Source organism: Eucalyptus grandis, chromosome 8, assembly GCF_016545825.1.
Source record: "Eucalyptus grandis isolate ANBG69807.140 chromosome 8, ASM1654582v1, whole genome shotgun sequence".
NCBI lineage: Eukaryota > Viridiplantae > Streptophyta > Magnoliopsida > Myrtales > Myrtaceae > Eucalyptus > Eucalyptus grandis.
This window is the reverse complement of record NC_052619.1, coordinates 62865163-62889025: the sequence shown is the minus strand read 5'-3', so window position 1 is coordinate 62889025 and position 23863 is coordinate 62865163. Positions and strand designations below refer to the sequence as shown.

General features: G+C 38.4%; 2 protein-coding genes, 1 non-coding gene and 1 pseudogene across 3 annotated transcripts in view; all 4 read left to right on the top strand.

The window, feature by feature from the left end:
* The first annotated feature begins 41 nt into the window (after positions 1 to 41).
* Positions 42 to 6552, top strand: LOC120287431 (annotated as a pseudogene).
* A 768-nt stretch (positions 6553 to 7320) lies between these two features.
* On the top strand, positions 7321 to 7391 carry TRNAG-CCC. Its single transcript has one exon. It is a non-coding gene; the product is annotated as a tRNA-Gly (tRNA).
* Positions 7392 to 8868: 1477 nt separating this feature from the next.
* Positions 8869 to 23863, top strand: part of LOC104417704 (putative protease Do-like 14) — a 55221-nt gene continuing 40226 nt past the window's right edge. Inside the window, exons 1-5 of the mRNA XM_039300224.1 lie at positions 8869 to 8955; positions 9607 to 9787; positions 9887 to 9993; positions 10639 to 10883; positions 11031 to 11112. Of these exons, the coding sequence (XP_039156158.1) occupies positions 8869 to 8955; positions 9607 to 9787; positions 9887 to 9993; positions 10639 to 10883; positions 11031 to 11112 (702 nt within the window). The remainder of the gene's footprint in view (positions 8956 to 9606; positions 9788 to 9886; positions 9994 to 10638; positions 10884 to 11030; positions 11113 to 23863) is intronic.
* Positions 16983 to 22574, top strand: LOC104429279 (putative protease Do-like 14). The gene is made up of 11 exons (XM_039299243.1): positions 16983 to 17087; positions 17259 to 17310; positions 18434 to 18526; positions 18621 to 18803; positions 18916 to 19028; positions 19631 to 19848; positions 19993 to 20071; positions 20548 to 20696; positions 21123 to 21243; positions 21776 to 21868; positions 22268 to 22574. Exons 2-11 carry the CDS (start codon positions 17259 to 17261, stop codon positions 22379 to 22381), a joined length of 1215 nt encoding a protein of 404 aa, XP_039155177.1. The 5' UTR covers positions 16983 to 17087; the 3' UTR covers positions 22382 to 22574.

The window sequence follows — 23863 nt, the reverse complement described above, 5'->3', positions numbered from 1 at the left end:
TTGTAGTCTCCAGTCCATCCTAGAAATTCAGAATCTATATCATGAAGGGTGAAGCTGTTGATGGTGATGCCGTCATTGCAAAACTTGTTGAAATGGGATTTGAATATTCTTCAGCAGTAGAGGCTGTGAAAGTGGTTGGTGCTTCAATAAATGAGGCAGCTGACTATATCCTGAATGGCCCTTCGAGAACCAATATGGGTGCATCAACAAGTTCTGACTGTTCCAAAGTTTGTGTAAAAGCTTTAGGCAAAAGAGCTTTGTCCCTGTCACAACCTTCAGAAAGAATGCAGCAATCTAAAATTCCGGATCATTTTGGTACAAAAATGCAAACCAAAAGAAGTAAATTTAATGTGGCGAAAGATGCTTTGAATGCGGAGTCAAAAGTCTCACCTGTCATGGAAGGAAACGGAACGTCCATCCTGATATGCATCGAGACACCAAGATCACATCAGAAATTATTGCTGTTGATTGCCCAGAAGAGCTGCGTGTGGGAGCAGACTTGAGCAGCAAGTTAGTAGACTCTTACAGAAGCGCTTTGGTCATGCATCCTTGAAGAGTTTCCAGAGAGAAGCTTTGGCTGCTTGGCTATCTAACCAAGATTGCCTTGTTCTCGCTGCAACAGGATCTGGTGATTTTTATTTGCTTGTGATTGACCAAAATACTTTCAGACCTAGAGCTGGTTCCATATTCAGGAATGATCTCTTTTTTGCAGGTAAATCACTGTGTTTCCAGATTCCAGCCCTACTGACTGGGAAGGTGGTTGTTGTGATCTCACCATTGATAAGTTTAATGCATGACCAGTGTCTAAAGCTCGCAAAACATGGTGTCTCTGCCTGCTTTCTTGGATCTGGGCAACCTGACAAGAGTGTGGAAAAGAAAGCGATGGAGGGAAAATATGGTTTGATATATGTTTGCCCAGAGACGGTTTTAAGGTAAGAGTTTGACATGTCATGTGCAGTGGTGTTATCTCTTTTGTCATTTTTTTACCGAGTGATATGGATCTTCCTACAGGCTGATAAAGCCACTACAAAGTCTTGCAGCAGGCCGAGGAATCGCATTATTTGCAATTGATGAAGTCCACTGTGTTTCGAAATGGGGCCATGATTTTCGGCCTGACTACAGGTTAACCCTTTTCTTCTGATCCGATCTTTCTCTGTGCACTACCTAATTTGTCTGGCAGGTGATTAACCATCTTAGACCTGACTTGCTAAAAGTGTCACATACGTTAATCATAGACATGATGGTAAACCTGTCATTTTACCTCATATATTTCTATCTTTCATTTCTGTAATACAATTTGATTTTCGTTACAGTTATTTCTTCTGATCATTCATTTCTTCTCTCTTTTTCTTACCTGTTGCTCGGTTATTTACCATGACTTTGACCATTGGTTCAGCTTTGCATGTTAATGATCCTGGTTGATAGAGGGGACAATTATGATGATTAAAGATTATGGTAAGGATTCTTTCCTGACTGAAGTTTTTTCACATTTCAGGAAACTATCTGTGTTAAGAGAGAACTTCAGCACTTCCAAGATGAAGTTCTTGAAATTTGACATCCACTAATGGCTTTGACTGCTACTGCTACTAACCATGTTCGAAAGGATGTTATTCAGTGCCTTTGCATGTCAAAGGAGACAAAGATTGTGCTTACATCATTCTACCGCTCCAATCTACGTTTTCTGTGAGTTTGTTGTTTTCTTTTGTTCTAAGGATTGGATTAGTTTTTATGTGTTCATAGGGATATTTAAGTGCTTGAAAACAGAAATATGCACCGGCATGATTTTTGGTAGATTTTCTCCTAATATGGACCTGCTGTTAACAGGTTAAGCATAGCAGAACTTCTTCACAGACTTACGAAACGGATTTCCGTGTTTTGATAGAAACATATGGTTTGAGAAGTAAGATCAGTGACAAACAGCATCTCGACTGTGCTGAAGATTCCGATAATACATCAGGTATGTTCAGAGGACGATTACTGTGACAGATATGAAGATGATGAAGTGAATTCGGTGAATGATGATGACACCTCTTCGAGGGAGAGAGAATTGTCAGTTGAATACTTAGAAGATGAAACGGACACCTTCCAGGGTATGGATGATTGGGATGGTATAACTTCTTATTAAAGAGGCATATCTTTGGAATTCTGATTATGGCATGATGTTTCCACCATTGCTGTTTATATTTGCTTGTAGGATGGGAGCAAGGGACTTTATGAAAACTTACTCATAAAATGGAAAATGGAAATTGTCTGAAAACTGTGCTAGAACTTATTCATCCTGTAATTTGGTGTGCTATTCAATTGGCCCTTGCAGTTCCCTGTGGAGGATTCCATGGAGAATCTCCTGATTTGAGCCAGAAGGTATCCGGTTCTTTTGAGATGTCTGATTCACCAATGGAACTGAAGGAAAGGCTGAAGCTTCAGCAAGAGCCATTAGATCATGGACCTACTATTATTTACGTCCCTACGAGGAAAGAAACTTTGACAATTGCCGAATTCTTGTGTTACTTCGGCATCAAAGCAGCAGCTTATAATGCCAAGGTTTCATTCTGCATAATAAATACCCTTTTTAATTGATGTATTCTCAATTTGATGGTTTGATTTTGGTATCATTCTTGCTTCAAACTACTCCACATTTCTTTTATATTAATCACTGGGTTTTTCACTAGAATTTTTCTTTACTTTTTCACCAAAAGATTTGAATCACGTGGATAAATATCTCCAGAGATTTCACGTCTTGATTTCTGCAATGCTGCCAGAGATATATGACTTGTATCTGTAGAAGTAGAGATAACACGTGAGCAGTTCAAGTGCTCAATGAACATTTACCTGGTATGAATGTGATGTCATGCACATCATAAATGGTAGAAATTACAAGTTAGACAGATATAAGATACTTTAACTCTGTTTATCTCGACATTTTACTTACAATTCAAATAATTATTCCATTGTAGCTGATAAATTGTTTATTTCTTTACAGTTGCCAAAATCAAAACTTAGGCAAGTCCACAAGAAATTTCATGAGGACAACGTAGAGGTAACCATAATTCCTTTGTGAAGTATCTCCTCCATATCACAGCATGCAATAGGAATAGTTCATTGAGCATCTCCTTCATAATACTGCTATTTGAGACCTGCTTTGTTACCTGACATCCAGGTTGTTGTTGCAACTGTGGCTTTTGGAATGGGGATCGACAAGTTAAATGTCAGAAGAATCATCCACTATGGTTGGCCACAGGTCAGCATCTCAATGTCTTTTATACTGCGCTGATTTTCCTTTTATCCCATTCCTTTCTCTCTTTCTCTCTCTCTCTCTCTCTTTTTCTTGGTCATCCTTCTTTTCCTTGCTAAGAATGCTTAAGTGGCACTTCTTACATATGAGTTTGAGATTCCAGGTTGAATTCACTTGCAGAGTTTAGAAGCATACTATCAAGAAGCAGGGCGTGCTGGAAGAGATGGAAAATTAGCAGATTGCAGTAAGTTCTTTAAACTGTACATTGTGGTTTGAGGCCATTAGTTTTGTATATCCATAGAAAGAACTATCGAATTCTCTACTTAATAAGGGAAGCCCAGGTGGGCAGGGAGGGAGAGTTCTATGCTATTTTAAACCTCAGAAGAGCATGGAAAGATATTCGCAACATATAGATTTCCACTTTATAGTGTTATTGATCCTTCGTTTCTTGTTTATCGGCTCTCTGGTTGGACAAATTTTTTTCACCTGGCTGAATTGTTTTAGTTCTGTTTCACATTATTTATTAGACTTAAAATAACTTCGTACTTTTTTTGGTGAGTGATCCTGGCAGTAATGATGCACTATGCAGTGTCTTTCTCCATTTATTCCGTATTTTGTAAGCTACAATATGTATTGTGTGTATCCTTATATATGTCTTCTCTCCTCCCCAATCAGTACTCTTTGCTAATTTAGCAAGAACACCAACTCTGTTGCCTAGTAAAAGGAGTGAAGATCAGTTGAAAGTAGAGTACAAAATGCTGTCTGATTGTCACAGGTATGTTTACTTATTCTCCTTCATTCCATTAGTTGGACATGTCTTAATATTTTATTGCCAACCTTTTTTTCGGCTGCAGATATGGAATGAACACTGCAAACTGTCGAGCTAGATCACTCGTTGAGTATTTTGGGGAGCTCTTCAGTCACAAGAAGTGCTACTTGTACATTGCTCAACCTTTTCTGCTTTATTTGTAAAATATGCTCTCATGAATTATGGTCTACTGAGCAGCTACATCATGCTGAAATTTAGGTTGATGGTAGTTTTAGCTCCTTAGCCAGATTGACCTGATAAAATATGACCTATCATTCCATTTCATGAAATCCTGCCTTTGCTCATTTTGGTACATCACATAGGATTCAGAGAAGTTGACAAAAAATAGGATTCAGAGAAGATAGTTAATTCTTTGAGCTCCCTTCTATGATATCAAATGATTACTTTTCAAGATTATGAAGTATCTATCATTGTAGGTGCGATGTGTGCATTAAAGGACCTCCTGAGAAGCTGGATGTGAGGGAACAGGCTGATATTTTCATGCAGGTTCTCGCTGCTCACAAGGTTAGTTCATAGAAGCGTGAGATATCAGGAGTTAATATCTGGTTAATCTTCACAATGTTTTGTGTTCAAGGGCTCCAGTCCTATACTTTGTTGGAGATATGACAATATCAGCGCCAGACTATTTCTTCTCATTGTAGATGAAATGTAATGGCACCATATTATTTCTTCTCACTGTATGAGATGTTCCACAAACATCATAGTGGAGGATAGAAGGTCCTTTCTGTCATTTAGAACTTGAAAGATATGCTTTAGATTGTTTAGAGAGATGGGCATTTTTAATTCGTTTGGAGGAAAGATGAAAGGGCAAAAGATAGTTTTATTTGGTATTCTCAGACCATTACATAATGATAAAGGAAGAGCAAGAGGTTTTTTAGGCAGCAGGACCCTTCTTATTTTGATTGAGTGAAGTTGTGCATTATAGATAAAATTGGCATTAGGAAATGCAGTTGCTGCTAAGAATCTTCATTGTTTTTTGATGGCTTTACATGCAAATTAGCAAGGGATGTATCGTACAGTGACATATGGTGATAGGTAATCTATAAGTCCCTGTGATGCAGAAACAGTATGCTTTGTCTTTCGGAAACAGTGGATACATTACCGACTCATATGATGATGATATAACATGTCTTGGCGTCAAACGAAGACGATCTGTTAAGAAGCTATATCTCAAGCTCTTGGTCGGTAAAACCAGGAAGCAGGTACTCTCTCTCTCTCTCTCTCTCTCTCTCTCTCACACACACACAAACACACACGAGCGCGCGCATGCACTCACCCACACACGCACCCCACTACAAGTAGCTGCCTCCTTGAGGGAGGGGCAGTTCAAATATAGCGTCTTCCTCCTGGCAATTCATCTGTTCATTCTCCTTTCTCCTGCTGGTATCGAAAAGGAGAGTGTATTCTCAGATATGGTGGACAAATGCTTCACTGCTTGTCAGGTTCTTTTTGTTAGCTTGCTGCTGCCAGTCCTAAAATGTGACACTTGAAATGGTAAAAAGGTTCGAACCAAGAAAAAAAAAGGTGAAAAAGAACAGTGTACAAATATGTTCAATGATGTGTCACTTTTCTCTTATGTGGATCGCATATTTTATGTATTTCCTTTATGCCAGCTGTTACCTGATGTGCTGATATTCTCCTCTGCAGTCTCCTAAGTACAAGGCAACTGAGATATGGTGGCAAGGTCTTGCTCGAGTTATGGAAAGTAAAGGATACATCAAAGAGGGTGATGAGAAGGTATGCACTCTTATAATGAATTAAACTAGACATTTTGTTGGAAAATATACAGACATGAGTAAATCTTGTCTTGCCATTATCTGATAAGTGGATAACACGGACATCAAGGACATTATTTTTAGGGATGGCCCTGCATAATCTCTCAGTACACTTAGTGTCAGTTCAAAGCTTTCAGTTTATCTAAGGAAACACTCGCATGGTCGTCTAGTTCCATTGCTTGTGCACACATTCAGAATGCACATTCGATTGAAGGTACATATCTGCATCATCATGGGCTCCTTAGTAATTCAGGACGTCCTTTTTGCAGGCTCATGTTCAGATAAAATATCCTGAGCTAACAGAACGAGGATGGGATTTTGTGCGATCACAAGGAGAGGAAAGCTTCTGCATATTTCCTGAAGTTGATATGCTTCTCTAGGGGAGAAAACGGAGATCATTTTCCACTTTTTCTGAATGGGGTAAGGGCTGGGCTGATCCTGAGATACGTTGCCAGCGGTTGGAGAGGAGGCGATCAAACAGGAGGCCAAAAGAAAGGAAATCAAAAGGTTTTAAGGCAAGTCAGAAAACTGTTCGAGGAAGGCTAGCTAAATTATTAAAACTAAAATCAAGGTGAGGCGATTGTTTTGAGCAGGAACTTGCCCAAGTGTTTGGTTTTATCTGTAATTACAGAATTAGGCACTGACATACATAAATTCATTGAAATGTATATTTTTCGTGAAACAGCTTTTGAATGCATATGCTTCAGCTTCAATTAGATCTTTTTAGATTAGAAACTACTTTCATCGCAGATAATTACACGAGGGAACGTAAATGTTGTGCTGGATGCTGGGAGTGGTGCCTCATTGGTCATTTTTTGAGCTGGTTTGTTGCAGTGAAATGCATTTCGTGTCGATGCATCGATCACCTTCTTGAGTCTTAACGCGTTGCCAAATATGGAATCCCGTCGTCCAGGAGCAAATAACGGATACCGTATTTTGTTAAAGTAACTCGTCGCCTTTAAGAAATCTTCGAAAAGTAAATTGTAGGATTCGATTCCGCTTCACCTTCGACTCCCCAATAAAGCAGTAGGTTTCCTCCGTCGCTCGAAGCTCGTCGTTAGCCGTCATTATCTTGTGAGCATAGAGGTTTGCAATCAATAAAAAGGGGGAAAAGAAGAAAGACAATTGTTGTTATCTTGTGAGCATAGAGATTTGCAATCAAGAAAAAGGGAAAAAAATAAAAATAAAAGAAAAACTATTGTTGTCCTTGACCTCTTCATTTAATCACTTTACCGATTTTGCATTACCATTGGATGGAATTTTCGATTATCATGATTTCAATTGATGGCACTAATAGTAAGAGATACTACCACAAACTCACTGTAGATTTTTGCTTCCTTTTGGAAGACCCATGATCCGTGTATATAGTTGAAAGCAACCAATCTAATATGATCATTATTTTTGCTAGCTGATCACCGTTGCGATATGATTGTTATAGAATGCAAGATAAAATCAAAATCGTATATGTGTCCCACAACATCAAAGCGCATCTAGTGTAGTGGTATCATAGTACCCTCCCACGGTACTGACCGGGGTTCGATTCCCCGGATGCGCACGGTTCCTAGATTAGTTTCTCCTTTTTTTTTTTTTTTGTCGTTTAGGACTCTCTCTCTCTCTCTGTTTGTCCTTTTGGTTGAAGGTGTAGCTTCTTCCAAATGATTTCGAAGTAAAATTTTCAGTCTGCCATATGGAGAGAGGTCGTCTTCAATGTCTGAGGGCAAAACGGAAGATTTTTCAAACGGGGGTGGATCTAGAATTTTTTTTTTTTTTAATGGGGCAAGATTTGGTCAAACTTGAGTACCTTGGCAATTCGTATAGTGTAATCACATTTATAGAATAGCAATTTGTAGGCTTCGTTTGCCTATAGCAACTGCATGTTCATGGTTCCAGAACTGTTTATTCAGCTTTATCTATTTATGGGGGGCAAGCTGAGTTTATGTATTTACTACTGACTTGTGATTTTCCTCTTTTGAGAAATTTCAAGGGGCCTAAAAGTTATTTTTTAGGCTGAAATACCTAAAACTATTCTAAAGAGATGGAGAAATTGAGAGTGAGGTCCTGCTTTTACATATATAGGTGCATTTGTCTAATGGAAAACTTAAGATTTGAAAGATATTTTACAAAAAATGATTGGTTACGTCACTTAAGAGAGATAAAATAATAAAAGGCAATATCAACATTTTCGTTAGTCAAGTTAGATGGAAACAATAAAAGAACTTAACTGCACTAATTTGATAAATTTTAAGACTTGATTGTAATTCTTAAAAGTTTTATAACTCACCGCATTATCGTAACAAGTTTTAAGACTTTGCACTCGTCCCTAAATATTTTAAAATTTTAGGCACATTGTAGGAAACACTATAAAGTGAAATGTACTCTCAAAGAGACCTAAATTCTGAGAAGAAAATTAATGAGCTGTCTAATTCACAAATAGTTGTCTGCTTCCTAACAGTCACACGTTGCTTCTTGTAGTTGTTAGGAAGTAATATAACATGCACGTTCTCTTCCTGTCGCCATTTGACCAGTATGAACCGTGTGCCATTGCTCCATCAATGCTGCTTCTTTTCTAAGAAAATGGATGAATCCCATTCTATACAGCAAGTGTCAATTTTTCTTAGGACAATGGAACCGCGGCGGTGCATATTTTATTCGCAGATGAAACCCGCAGATGAAACCTGCGATCATTTCCTCTTATATCTAAACGATAACCTCACCAAACTAGAAGCTGCATTAAGTCAAGGACTCTGGCTTCGGAGGCAACAGCTTAAGATCGTTTCTTTGCAGGATCCGATCATTCGCTGGAGACGTCCACTGAATCTGGGTTATCACTTGATCTCTGCTCAGGAGCTTCCTACGGGTGAGTTTCCTTCTGCTTCTCCTCTCAGCACGTTGCTCTGTTCCAATGCGTGCCCGCGAAAATTTTTACTTCTGGAGGGATGTCTAGAGCAACTTTTGGCTTTTGAGTATCGTTAGCAGAGAAAATTTTCAATCTCTTTTTTCTCTTTTTGGCCCCTTGAATCTTGATGCTGCAGATGGCGAGAATTGCTGTTGCTGGTACCTGGCTATTTCATGGATATGCTAGCAGTAAGTACCTTGGTCTACTTCATGCAGATGCTTCTGTTGGTGCATCTATGTTTAATATGTTGCGATTTGGTCTGTTTGCCTAGAAACACGATGTATAAGCAGAGCACTTTTCCAGGTTAAATCTCTCATTTTTGCAGTTACGGACATCTTTTTGCGTATCTTTGTATTAAGTAGAAGCACAAGAGTTCGTAAGATACGGTGCACTTTAGAATGTTCTAGGCCGTACCTGGCAGAGCCCGTGTGACTGACACTCCTTTTAAATAGAGATGTTAATGTGATTGCGTCCAACTGATCGATGTAGGTTCGATAATTCCAGATCCTAGGGGTAGGTGAATCTCACAAGCAACCCATTAGATCTAAGGTCGAAATGTATTGTCTTGCATGAGTTGGATTTGTATGAAGCATTTTGGAGTGGGTCGCACATCCCCAATTCAAATTGTAGTTCTTTTGTATTTGTAGTTGACAGTGACTTGATAAGCTACCATGTTTGATTTGAGTCCAGAACCAAAGCCATCAGTCTCGACTCCTGCCCAATTGCGTAAAGAATTCACGCCAGCTCTCCCGGCATTTTTTTCCTTGAATCAGCAGCGACTTGGTTTGTCTCCTTTTGAATTTCATCAGAAGCAATGTTCAACACCACTCTTCCTTTGTCATCCTCTGTCCATTTTTCATTTTGCAACTTGCAGAAGTACTTCCCCAAGTCTCTTCAAACTAGTTTGATTAGGTGTTATGATACAAACAAGGCAGCTTCTGCTAAATCTGAAGAAAATGCAACACCAAATAAGGGATATTTTCGCAGTATAATTGCTGAAGCCGCTGCTGGGATCACTCCTGCAGTTGTTCATTTATATGCTCAACAAGGGCAAGGTATGCCATGTGACCATTCTCTTATCGAGACTTTTTGGCTGAAAATCTTCTGTTCCTTGTTTGTTTGCGCTAATCTGAACAGTCTCTCTTTACCTCCAGATGAGAAATTTGGTTCTGGAGCTGTAATTCATGAGGATGGCTACATTTTGACATGCTCTCATATTTTCTTTGACAAAACCAACATGATACATTCATCAAATGGGAAGGTTGGTGCTTGAATATGTCCCTTGCTGTCCAAATCTAGTGGCTTAAGTTCAAGTTTCTCACTTTTTTTTCTTCTCGACCACAATGTCTTGGAACTAACGACTTTATCTTGTACTTGATGTAGACATGTAAACTTCACATGTAGCTAAGAATCGGAAAGAGCACCACTTTGTCAGATACTTAGCCTTCGACTTTGCTCGATATATTGTCATTCTACTCTCTGCATATAAGCATGTAACTAAAGGCATAAAAAACATTGCCTCTGCCAGTATCTGCATGATTGGTGGAGTTTTGCATGCCCAAATTGCTTTTTTGACCCGATGTTGATGAGAATGCCACTCTGAAGTGCCATAATTTTCATTTTTTTACCAGTATTGTTTCTCAGGCCCCTTCCGTGACTCGGGTTATATTCTCTTTGTTCTTGAACGTAACTCTGCTGACAAATTGAAAAAAAAAAAAAAAAAAAAAAGAAAGAAACCTAGTTGTGTTGGAAAGTCCAAGACCAGAAGCTTAAACCATTACATGGATGGTGACTCCTTGTATTTAAGGGTCTGATAAAGATTGTGTATGCTCCTGTTTTCTAGACAAACTCACAGGTTTAATCATGAATGGTCCTGGGCTCTTGGCTTACAGAAAGAATGTCGCAGGTTCTCGTACGTTTGCAAAAACCCAAGGAAGATGTTGTAGGCCAAGAATCCAAGAAAGATGTTGTAGGCCAAGTTGTTGATGCTTACGTTGATCTTGACATTGCCATCATAAAGATCGATCCCCCAAGTTCTTCTCTTTCAACAGCAAAAGTTGGTTCATCTAGTAAGCTTCATCCTGGAGACTGGGCAATAGCCATGGGCAGTCCACTTTGCCTTCCAAACACTATTACACTCGGGATTTTCAGGTCATTCATCTTGTACTACCAACTGATCAAGCCATTAACTTTTGTCCTAGTCATTGCTTTCCTTAGTTAAATGTATTAGCACAAAGTGTGGATGTATAATTATTACATAAAGTGACACTTCCTTCCCTCTTCTTTTGCATAATATAGTCATGTTTGTCGGACGAGCAAAGACATCAGTGATGGAGGAATGCACGTAGAGTATCTACAGACAGATTGTGCAATCAATCCAGTAAGATGCAACAATTCCTGCGTTTGCCTGCCTGCCTGTGATTGGTTTGTGATTCCTTTTGCTGTTGCATTCACATTTTCGATGATAGTAATATTAGACGAGTCTCTGTGCATTAGCTGCTATATCAGGATACAAGTTCTGCTCAAACTCCTAGATATGTGTTATTATTAATGTGGAAGAATAGGAATTATAATGCCAATTAGTTTTATGGGGAAAGTAAGTCTAGCTAACAGAGAGGTGCGATGCTGCTTGAGACTCTCTAGAAGCGTGAGAAAAGGAAATAGAGGGATTGTGTATCCTGTCACTAGTGTGCCGCCTATCTGTGAAATGTTGGCCGCGACCTATTATCCCATAAATGTTTATGATGAAGAATTGTAGATTGTACCTAATGCAGTCTAAGTGTATAGACATCACGGACTGCATTGGTGGTAGATTCAAGTGCATGCACTTCTCTGTCCAACTTAAGCTAGCTCTTTTGGCATAACTGTGGTATTCTCCTTAACTTGACAATTAGTTGCATTCTTTTCTTTGTTTGTGAAGGGAAATTCTGGGGTCCTCTTTGCAATGTTGATGGAGAAGTAGTTGGTGTCAATATAGAGGAACTTCAAAAAAGCATCTGGAGTGAGCTTTGCTGTACCGGTTGATTTTATTTCAGCAATCATAAAGCCCTTCCAGAATTTTCAGTAAGTTCTATTTTGGTGCCTCAAACCTGCTTGATATGCAAACTATTGTTATGTCGGTATGACAATCAATTGTTTCCTATCCTGTTTTATGTAAAATAACGAGTGATTCATTTTAAAGCAGTTGTTTCATTGATATTCTGATGTGCATGTTGTTCTTGAGAAATCAGTTCCTTTCTGTTGCATTTCTCTGCTATAACTCCAGATGTTGGGTAGGAAGAAATAGTTCGATGACGTTTGTAGTTTAAACTTGTAACAATTTCTCGTCATTGATCAGTAACTAAAATGGTCTTGTCAAAGTCTTTTCAAATATTGATTTTCCGAACTGATGTCCTAATATGAATCATTTGAGTAACGTCTTTCTGAGAGAGTTTAGGATTTTTCGAGCATATGATCTTTACCTATGTAACAGATAGTAACTTGTGGCAGGAGTCCTTTACGACCCGATTTCGGATGGGTTGTGCGGAACTTCAGTAAGAACTCCGAAGCACTTGAAAAATATTACCGCAAATTTCGCTATGCAAGTGAAGGTGTCTTCGTACAAAGGGTGTGTCTTTTTTCATCTTGCTTTTGTTCTATCCTCTCTATCTCCTCATGAAACATATTATTTTAAATTAAAGATAAGTGTACTGAAAATTATAAAACTTGTTATGAAAGTGAAATTGAGTTTTAAAACTTTCAAAAAGTGCAATCTAATTATAAAACTTGTTAGGCTGATGCAATCAAGTTCTTCTATTAACTTATAGAAAATTAACTAGTTTTAGGACTTGATTGCCCTAACTCGACAAGTGTTAGGACTTAATTACACTAATTTAATAAATTTTAGGATTTTATTATACTTTTTGAAAGTTTTAAGACTCAATTACACTTTTGTGAAAAGTTTTATGATTTGATTGTACTTTTTGAAAGTTTTAATACTCAACTTCACTTTCATGATTAGTTTTAGGACTTTCGGTAATACTTATCCCATTAAATCATTCATGAAATTGTTTGGAGAAATTGTTCCACCTAATAAGCCAACATCACTTGTTGACCATGCTACGATAAGAATCATACCACATAAACAACATTAACGCCATTCTGGTGCTGCCATTTCTTTGTCGAAGCACCCTAAAGAAAGCTCTCTCTAGGAGACAACTTATGTTGCATGCTTTGAAGTAATCATTTGACTAGTGAAAGTCTCGATTCACGCTTCCATGACAATGAACTCGCATCATGTGTACCAAAGGAAATTTGCAATGTAACGTCATTTTATTCTCATAATGCTGTTCAAGCTTGTCTTTGAGACAATCGCATGCTTCTCGTTTGTTAATATTGCCGGTATTCTCATCTTCATCAGGTAATAGAAGGATCCCCCGCTAAATGTGCTGGCATTCAAGACCGCGATGTCATCGTGGAATTTAATGGAAAAAGAGTTCGAGACATAACAGAGGTAAAAGCATTCTTGATCTAGCAAAGCATCAGTGTTGCTTCAGAAGTTGTTTACTTTGGTGCATTGAGCAAACAATAAATGGAACCCCAGAATCATTATCAAAGTTATCATGGAAGTACATGACGCATTCGTTGGAATGAATTGCACTTGCTTTACTTGACTTCGGCCTATTCTTGACGGGAAATGAGAAAGGCTTTAAAGGCTTGTCACTCTCTACATGAACTTTGCTCAACAATAGTTTCAAGATGAGGAGTATTGGATGGTATATAAAATGGAAGAAAAGAAGATAAATTACAGATTAGGGATGGATGCAGAACAAACAAACAAAGTTGTTCACTTACAGTTTGCGATGGCAGCTCACCTTCAGCTCTCTGACTTATAATTATTGAGAACGAGAACTAAAGTGCTTGATTCACCAACTTGTTGCAGATGATGGATGCTATGGGGGAAAGATCTGGAAAACCTGTTGAGGTACTTGTGAAGAGAGCCAGGGATGGCAGGGATGCTTCAGTTCGTCTGACCATTACTTTCCAGGAGAAACCTGTCGCGAGATTGTAGGAATTCGGAGGCCTCGACTTGATGTCGACTTTGCTAGATGAATTGTTATTTGCAGTACAATAAAGTCCAAGCGATCTGTTACCTTGGATCCTTGATTCCATGAGAGGGCAATAACGTGGCATGTATCATGTCATGAAAGAACATTGACCTGGTGAGGAGAATAAAATGGGTGGCTATTTTGGTTGCAAGTGATTCAGTACCATGTCAATGCGTCAGAAATCGAAAATTCAATCTACCTACGATGTACCGAAAATAGAATCGAAATTCGCTGGATGAGAACCTCGTACAGCTACTTTCAACATGTTTGGCTGGTGTAATGCGCGAATCACATTCTGATAACGTTAGATTGAAACCCGAGGTGATTCAAATACTTGGTTTATACATTGGCCTTGCCAAATGAGCCTGAAATTACTCAAGATAGCACCGAGGAAATGAAAATCCCAACTCAACCCCAAGATTGGCTTACCGAGTTATTTCCTAAATCTTTAATTCTCAGTTTGTAGGGAAGGCAAGTTTGCATTTCCAGCCATTTATATCTTGAGTGTTTTAAGGATTGTTAACAAGATTATGATATTTACTTAATTATGCATATGGGCTTTGCTAGCATGATAGTCCTTGGGTACTATGATAATAACAATCTATTGTGAGTAACAAATTCTTGAAGTAATGAGTCCCACAATAATTTAGAATTATTTGTTATTTGATTTTTTGTGTTCCAAAATAGATTGTTATTCTCACAGTATATTAAAGAGTGTTATCCAATCATTTCTCTTATGCATATATCTCATTCGATGGTACATCTTCTTGATTGATTATATATGATATTATGTTTATATTATTTCCCTAAATAGTTATTAAATAAGCCTATAAATAGTTTCACATACTATTTATCAATGTATATTGATATATACAAAAATTCTTTAATTCTTATCTTCTGCATCATTATCTTTTTCAACTTGGTATCATTATCTTTCGCATCATTATTTTTCACAAAGATGGCTTTCTTTCTATGCCGGTTGCACAAGCTACATCATTCAGTAACTATTTCCCAAGCATGCTATATAGGCCGCTTGATACTTCAATGCCGGCCATAGAGGTCATGTTGTTCAATTACTATTTCGCAAGCCAGTCGCATCGACCGCTTGCTCCTTCATATGACTTGGTTATGATTATGCTCCTTACATATTATCATGTGATTATCATATTTAAAATCGACATCTTTGAAATGCTGACGTAGGATTATAAAGATTGTAGTTTGTGAAAAACCTGCTGGCATATCAACTCTTGCTTCCAACTTGACTTGAAACTTGACTCTTCTGTTCAACATTTCACTCACTTTATAACCATTATCCAGTCCATGAAAAAAGAGAAAGAATTTCATTCATGTTCATTAATCGACTTTGAAAGTCACCTAGAAGGCAAGCTGGCATTGCGATTGAAGCTTCAACAGCACGGTTTTAGCCTTTTGGAGAGTGGTTTGAGTCTTTCGCCCTTTGCTAATGGATCCTGTCGGATCTTGAGTCTTTCTTCAAGCATGTGACAGAGAAAGAACTATACTATTTTGAGACTTTACCAAAAAAAAAAAGAACTATTCTATTTTGAGGAATAGATGACGATTGGTAACAACTAATATATTTTAAAGCCAACTAATCATCCCTTTTTTTGTTGTTGTTTAGTGGTGACTAATCCAATGTGATTATCATAGAGGCTTGTGATATGTGATTTTCTGGTTTAAACCAAATAAATATATATATATATATATATATATATATATATATATATATATATATATATATATAAGAACTGTTGAAGAGCACCGCCTTTCTCTCCTCTTTCCCACACATTTTTCTAGATTTTTCTAGCAATTGCTGCAAGACTTTAGGCAGTTTGTGATAGCTAGAACTTTGTGGCTACAGATTTGTCCGAACATGAAAAATAGTAGCAAAAATCCCACTTGTGTCAAAGATCATATGTTAGATAATTGGTGTATAAAGGTTAGAAATAGCCTAGCCTCCTCCACTTGTGTATATGCCCAAAAAACAAAAGCATAGAGGACTTGAGTAGGTCCTTAAATTGCTCCCCCAAGCCCGTGCGGGGTTAACCACCGGGTATAGAAGTTTATCCTAGGGGTCTTCCCTCAAAACCCAAGAAACAAGCCAGTGTTGTAGTGGGTTGCTTGTGAGCGTAGTAAGTGTCAGTGAGTGTTAGAGTGTGAGTGGTGAGAAGAGTTACAAATAAAATATTGCGAAGTAGGTGTGGAGAGTTTACTTGCTTCTATAATATTATTAATAAAGAAGTGTCTATTTCACTTGGGCAATCACTTGCTTCTCTACACGTGGTATTAGAGTGGTAGCTATGAAATTCCAAAAAACACAAATTTCCAAACAACATGAAATTGAATGGCATCATAGTACCCTCTTGCTGCCTCCCTCCCTCTCTCTCTTGTCTTCATGAAGTGTAATAAATGACGGTCTTTAATTTATTGTGAAAATTATAATTTATTTTGCATAAAAATCAAATAAAAATAATTATGAATTATTATGGGATTCACTTTGATAAGAATTTGTGATTTGTAATAAGATGTTATCCTTATAATAGCTTAAAGGTTATTATATCAGTAAAGTCCGTACATTTAAATAAATTTTTAAAAGATTAGTATATTGTAGGAAACACCAAAAAGCGAAACATACTCTCAAAGGGCCCTATTGACCTAGTCTTCTTAAATTCCAAGAAGGGAATTGATCTGCTGTCCTGCTCTTGCTCAGAAATAGATATCTGCTTCCTGACGGTCACGTGTGCTTCTTATCATTGGTAGGGAAAGAATATGACGTGCACGTGCTCGCTCTGTCACTATTTAACCAGTCTGCATCGTCTCATTGCTGCATAAATGCTACTTCTTTCCTAAGAAATGGTGAATCACACGCTTCATTGGAAACCATCTCTTTTTTGTAGTTTATGCATGAAAATCCAAGACTCCCAAACGTTGCAAGACCTTGTACGTTGGCTCTGTCACTAATTAACCACCAAGCGTCGATTTTTTTAGGACAAGTGGGTGGCAGCCGGGCAATTTGATTCGGGAACGCGAAATTCATTTGCAAACGAAACCTGGGAGTCATTTTCTTTATTTACATACGAAAACCCCCACAAATAACTAGCCTTTAATCAAGGACTTTGACTTAGTAGTCAATTAAGGTTTTTTTTTTTTTTTGGTAGAATCAGAAGCTGTATTTAGGTGTGAAATCATTCGATGGAGACGCCAACAGAATCTGGGTATCACTTGATCTCTGCTCTGGAGCTTCCTACAGGTAATTTTGCTTCTGCTTCTCCTGTCAGCACATAGCTCTCTTCCCAAGCGTGCCAGCAAAAACTTTTACTGCTGAGGGGAAGCTTAGAGCAATTTTGGATTTCAAGTATCAATAGCAGAGACAATTTTCCGTTCTTTCTTCTTTTTGACAGCGTAAATTTTGATGCTACAGATGGCGGGAATCGCTGTTGCTCGCTCTGGTCTGTTTCATGCAAATGCTAGCAGTAAGTACCTTGGTCTATTGCATGCCAGTGCTTCTGCTATATGTTGGTGAATCTATGCTTAATATGATGCCATTCAGCCTGTTTGCCTAGAAACAGGAAGTATATGTAGTGCACCTTTTAGGGTTGAAGTTCTAATGGTTGCGGTTTAGAGCGTCTTTTGCGTCTAGTTGCATTAAGGACAAGCTCAAGAGTTCGTCGGATATGGTGTGCCCGTTAGAGTGCTTGTAGGCCATAGCCGACGAACCCTGAGGTGACTGCTCTAGAGATGTTAGTGTTTCTACATGCATCCAGTGAACATAGGTTGAATAGTTCCATATCCCAAGGCTAGGTGAATCTCTTGAGACACCCGTTATATCTAATGGCCGAAACATATTTTCTTGCCTACATTGGAATCGTAGTAAGGATTTTGGGGTAGGTAGCAGATTGCTAATCAATTGAGCTAATTTCCTAAAATAAATTCAAACTTTAGGTCTTATTCCAATTATATCCTAAACTTTTTTCTTTATCTAAAATAATATCACAAACTTTCACTCTAATTCCAAATCTGCTCCACGTCAAAAAATCGCCATGGGTATTTTCGAAATTATCAGTATCAAGAGACCATTGTTGTTCCATACGAAAATAAGGTTGTTGGTGAAAACATATATTATGATAATGAGCCTCGAACTAGCCTTGATGCTGATAATTTTAAAGAAACTTGTGGAATTTTTGGACATGGGGTAGATTTGAGACTAGAGTGAAATTTTGTAATTTTTTTCAGACAAAAATTTTTGGAAGAAAATTGGGGTTCGACCTAAAGTTGGGTTAGGGAATCAAGCCCCAGTAAATTTAAAGTTTTAATATAGTTGTAGTTGAGACCCTTTCTAATTTTTTTTTTTTTTTGGATCAGTCCTACTCTATTCCTACTCTACACTCACTTGCAGACTTGTGCCCCGTCTCTTGCAGGGCGTGGGAGTCGCAACCCACTCTCGAAACTTACGCGTCCCTACCCCCATCCCCCCCCTGAGAAGGTGGGGATTTGAACTCCTCACCTCCCCCTTCCATGTTGGAAGGGTGGCCACCGGGCGAACCCCAGTGGTTAGACCCTTTCTAATTGAACTACCTTGTTTGATTTGAATAACAGAATCAAAGCCATTGGCCGCAAATACTCCCCAATTGCGTAAAGAATTCACGCCACCTCCCCCGGCATTTATTTCCTTGAATCAGCGGCGACACGGTTTGTCTCCTTTCTAATTTTATCAAAACCAATGTGTAACACCACTATATTCCTCTGTCATCATATGTTCCTTTATTATTTTTGCAACCTGCAGAAGTACTTCCGTCCCAGTCTCTTCAAACTAGTTGGATTAGGTGTTATGATACAAGTAAGGCAGCTTCTGCTAAATCTGAAGAAAATGCAAAACTTGCGTACTTTGGCAGAGATACAATTGCCCATGCTGCTGCTAAGACCGCTCCTGCTGTCGCTCGTCTATGTGCTCCAAATCGAGGGCAAAGTATGCCATGTGATCCTTCTCTTATTGAGTCGTCCTGGCTGAAAATATTTTGTTGCTTTTTTTCTTTTTTTTGGCACTTGTCTGAGAAGTCTTTCGTTATCTTGCTGATCAGATGTTGACGGGGAGATAGGTTCTGGAACTGCGATTCATAAGGATGGCTACATTTTAACATGTGCTCATGTTGTCTTCGACAAAACGAACATGGTATATTCAGCCGATGGGCAGGTTGGTGTTTGAGGATGTACTTTGCTGTCCAAACTCAGTGGCCCAAGTTCAAGCTTTTGACTTTGTTTTTATCTCTACCACATGATCTTATTATAATGATATCATCTTGAACTTGATGACGTCTAACCTGCACATATGGTTAAGGATCGGAAAGAATTTTGTCAGATTAGTTAGCCTTCGACTGTGCTCACTATATCCTCATTCTATTTCTCTGCACACAAGCATGTAACTGAAGGCACGGAACATATTGCTCTGCCAGTATCTGCATGATCGGTGGAGATTTGCATGCCCATATTGCTTCCTCGAATGTAACTCTGAAGTGCCATAATTTTCATTCTCTTTAACCAGTATTATTTCTCAGACCCCTTTCTGTGACTTGGGTTATATTCTGTTTTTTTTTCTCGAATATAACTATGCTGAAAAATAAAAAAATTAGTTGTGCTAGAAAGTCCAAAACCAGAGGCTTAAACTATTAAATGGACGGTGACTATTTTTATATAAGGCTCCGACAAAGATTGTGAACGCTTCTGTTTTCTAGACAAAACTCGTGGATTTAAACATGAATAGTCATGGGCTCTCGGCTTACAGAAAGAATGTCGCAGGTTCTCGTACGTTTGCAAGAAGCCAAGAAAGATGTTGTAGGCCAAGTTGTTGATGCTTACGTGGATCTTGATATTGCCATTGTAAAGACTGAAAAACCAACTTCTCCCCTTTCAACAGCAAAAGTTGGCTCATCTAGTAAGCTTCGTCCTGGAGACTGGGCAATAGCCATGGGCTGTCCACTTTCCCTTCAACACACTGTAACGCTTGGGATTATCAGGTCATTCAATTTGTACTTATGATGTGACCAAGCAATTAATTTTTGTCGAAATCTTTGTTTTCCTTAGTTGATTGTATTTGCACAACAGCGTGGATGTATAAGTACAAAGTGACAGTTCCTTTTCTCTTCTTTTGCTTGATATAGCTGTGTTCATCGCGCGGGCAATGAGTTGGGACTTGAAGGAATGATGGAGTATCTACAAACAGATTGTGCAATCAATCCAGTAAGATGGAACAATGCCTGTGTTTTTCTGCCTGTCTGAGATTGGTTTTTGTTTCCTTTTGCTGTTGCATTCACATATGCAGCGTTAATAATACTAGACCAGACTCTGTGCATTAACTACTATACTGAGATAGAGCTGTGTTACATCAATGTGGGAAGAGCAGGAACTATAAAGGTAATTAGTTATATGGGTAAAGTCTAGCTAACCGAGAGGTGTGATGCTACAGGACACTTTCTAGAAGCTTGAGAAATGAAAAAGGGCGATTGGATATCTCGTCATTAGTGGGCCACCTATATTTATGATACAGAATTGTAGACCGTACATAGCACAGTCTAATCAAATAGAGGTCTGTGACGGCATTGATGGTAAACTAACGTGCATGCATTTCTCTGTCCAACTTAAGCTAGCTCTTTTGGCATAACTATGGTATGCTCCTTAACTTGACACTAGTTGCCACTGTTTCTTCATTCGGGAAGGGAAACTCTGGGGGTCCTCTTTGCAATGTTGATGGAGAAGTAATTGGTGTCAATGTTGAGAATGTGAAGCCGGACATAGCATCTGGAGTGAGCTTTGCTGTACCGGTTGATCTTATTTCAGCTATCATAAAGCCCTTCCAGAATTTTCAGTAAGTTCTATTTTTGCTGCCTCAAACCTGCTTGATATGCAAACAATTGTGATTAACTTTTCCATTGGTATAAGAATCAATTGTCTCCTATCCTTCTTTTTTAATAAAACGGGTGATTCATTTTAAAGCAAGTGTTTCATTATATTCTAATGTGCCTGCTGTTCTTGTGCAATCAGATTATTCTATTGCTTTCTTTGCGATAACTCCTGGTGTTGGGCGGAAAAGAAATAGTCTGACCTAGTTTAAGCTTACACAGTTACTTTCTTATAATTGATCAGTAACTAAAATGGTCATGTCAAAGTCTTCTACATTATTGTTTCTCCAAACTTATTTCCTTATATGAATTATTTGAGTATGTGTGCAAAGAATTTGTGATATTTCAAGCATATAATCTCTACCCGGGTAACAGATAGTAACTTGTGGCAGTAGGCTTGTACGGCCGGATTTCGGATGGATTGTGCGGAACATCAGTGGGGAGAACTTCGAAGCACTTAAACAAAGTTACCCCACATTTCCTAATGCTAAAGATGGCGTCTTTGTACAAAAGGTGCATTTGGTTTATTCCTCCGGCAAATCTGGAAATGTTTTCCTTCTCTTCCCTTTTATACATAGCTAAGGTCACTCTTTTGTTTGTTTGGCTCGTCATCCTTACTCTTTTGTCCTCTCTATTTTCTCATGAAACGTGCTATTTGAACTTATACATGGAAAAACCTTGTGTGGAGATAAAGTTCCATCTGATAAACCAACATCACTTGTTGACTGTGCCATGATAAGTATCATACTGTATATGCGACATTAATGCCACGCCGGTGCCACCAGTTCCTTGTGAAAGTACCCCAAAGAAAGCTTTCTGTACTTATGTTGCATGCTTTCAAGTATCATTGCACTAGTAAAGTGTCGATCCATAATTATTGATCCACACCTTTTGTGACAACGAACTTGTATTTTGTGTACACATGGAAATCCGTAATCTAATGTCACTGTATTTTCGTAATGCTGTTCAAGCTAGCCTTTTTAGACCATGCATTCTCCTTATTTGTCAAAATTGCCGGTTCCTTACATATTCTTATTTTCGTCAGGTATTTAAAGGATCCCCTGCTGATCATGCGGGCATTCGAACCGGTGATGTTATTGTGGGATTTAACGGGAAACAAGTTCGGAACATCAAAGAGGTAAAAGTTTTCTTGATCTAACAAGCATCAATTTTGATTTTGAAGTTGTTAACTAAGCGAATTCAGCAAATAATAAACGGAACTCTGGAATTTTTATCAAAGATCTTAAGAAGTGCATAGCGCATTCGTTGGAATGAATTGCTTTGAAGGCCTGTCACTCTCTGCATGAACTGGGGTCAACAATAGTTCCAAGATGAGGAAATTTGGATGGTAAATAATGAAAGAAAAGAAGATAAATTACAGATTATCTATAAATGCAGGACAAACAAACAAAGCTGTTCACTATAAACTCAAGCTTTTACAGTTTGCGATGGCAGTTCAACTTCAGCTCTCTGACTTATGCAGTAGTTATCCTCATTGAAAACGAGAACTAAAGCGCTTGATTCACTAATTTTGCAGATGATGGACGCTAGAGGGGAGAGATATGGGGAATCTGTCATAGTAAATGTGAAGAGAGCCAGGGATGCTCCGGTTCCTCTGGCCATAACTTTCAAGGAGAAAGATGTCGCTTAGATGTGTGGGAAATCCGAGGCCTCCGCTTTGATCAAAGCACAGTGGTTTGCAGTACAATAAAAGTCCAAGTGATCTGTTACCTTGGATCCTTTATTTCATGAGAGGACCGTAATGTGTATATATCATGTCATGAACAACCTCGATCTCCTGGTAGAGTAAAATGTGAATATTTTGTTTGCAAGTGATCCAGCACTATGTCAATGTGTTGTAGCTTTACAATTCAAGCCTCAGCTACAATGTGCTGAATATGGAACCAACATTCACTCGATAAGAATCTCGTGCAGCTACTTCAAACATGTTCGAACCGCATTCGAAACACGTCAACATGAAACCCAAGATGATTCGAAAACTCATTTTATGCATCGGTCTTGCCAAATGAGACTGAAATCACTCGAGGTAGCACCGAGGTAAAGGAAATCCTGACTTAACCGCAACATTCACAAAACGAGTCATTTCCAAAATCTTCGATCCTGTATCTTTGCATCTCCCGCCAATTCTACTTTGTGTGTTTTAAGGAGGTTTTAGCATGTCGCTAATAATTAATTTTCCTTCATATGACCTGTTCATGATTTCGTTCCTTACATATTATCATGTGATTATTATAACTAAAATCGGCATCTATGAAATGTTGACTTGGAACTTCAATATTAAACAGAGATTATAGTTCGTGAATCACCTGAGCTGGCATGTCAACTATTGCTTCGAACTTGACCTGAAACTGAATCTTTTGCTCAACATTTCACTCATCTTATAACCATTATCTACTACATCCAGTCCGCGAAAAAAGAAAGAATTTCACTCATTTTTTTAATGTTTTCTTTCACCCAATTTCAGTTTTGTCATATGCCTTGTCCAACACTCCAAAAGTCCAAATACCAACTCCATTGCAGCTCACACCTGGAAGTGAGGACACTAGCTTAAGAGGCGAGGAGGACGTTTCCATGAAGAAGTTCTTTCAACAATTTACTTAATCATAGGGAGAAGGATACTGAAAGTGCCAAAAATTGTGTACAACGTGTGACATCCTAATTTTTGAGTTTGATTTCGATGAGATGAAATAGGCTTTTCATCGACATGCCTATATCCTTTTTCTTTGAGTTGACCACTCACGAGTTAACAAGCCTATAAGGTGAAGTCATTAAGGAATCTAAACGCAATAGATTTGAGAATTCAACCAAGAATTGACTACTCGACCGTGCTAATCTGCAAGAGTCATTACGGCACCGTCAAAAACGATTAGAGACCGGAGATAGATTGATTTAATAGAGGTATGTGATTAGTACGTGGGTGATTCCACTTAATTGCAAAATTCTATCGAACGTCACTAGACCGTTTTTTCTGTCATTTTCCTACCCTGTGTCCGTATTTAAAACCTCAAGATTTTCACGACAACCGAGAGTCGCCAATGTGTCGAAGATGTACGTTGTGGCTCGAAAATAATCGACCATGGGTCAATTGTATTAAAAATTCATAAAAACTACC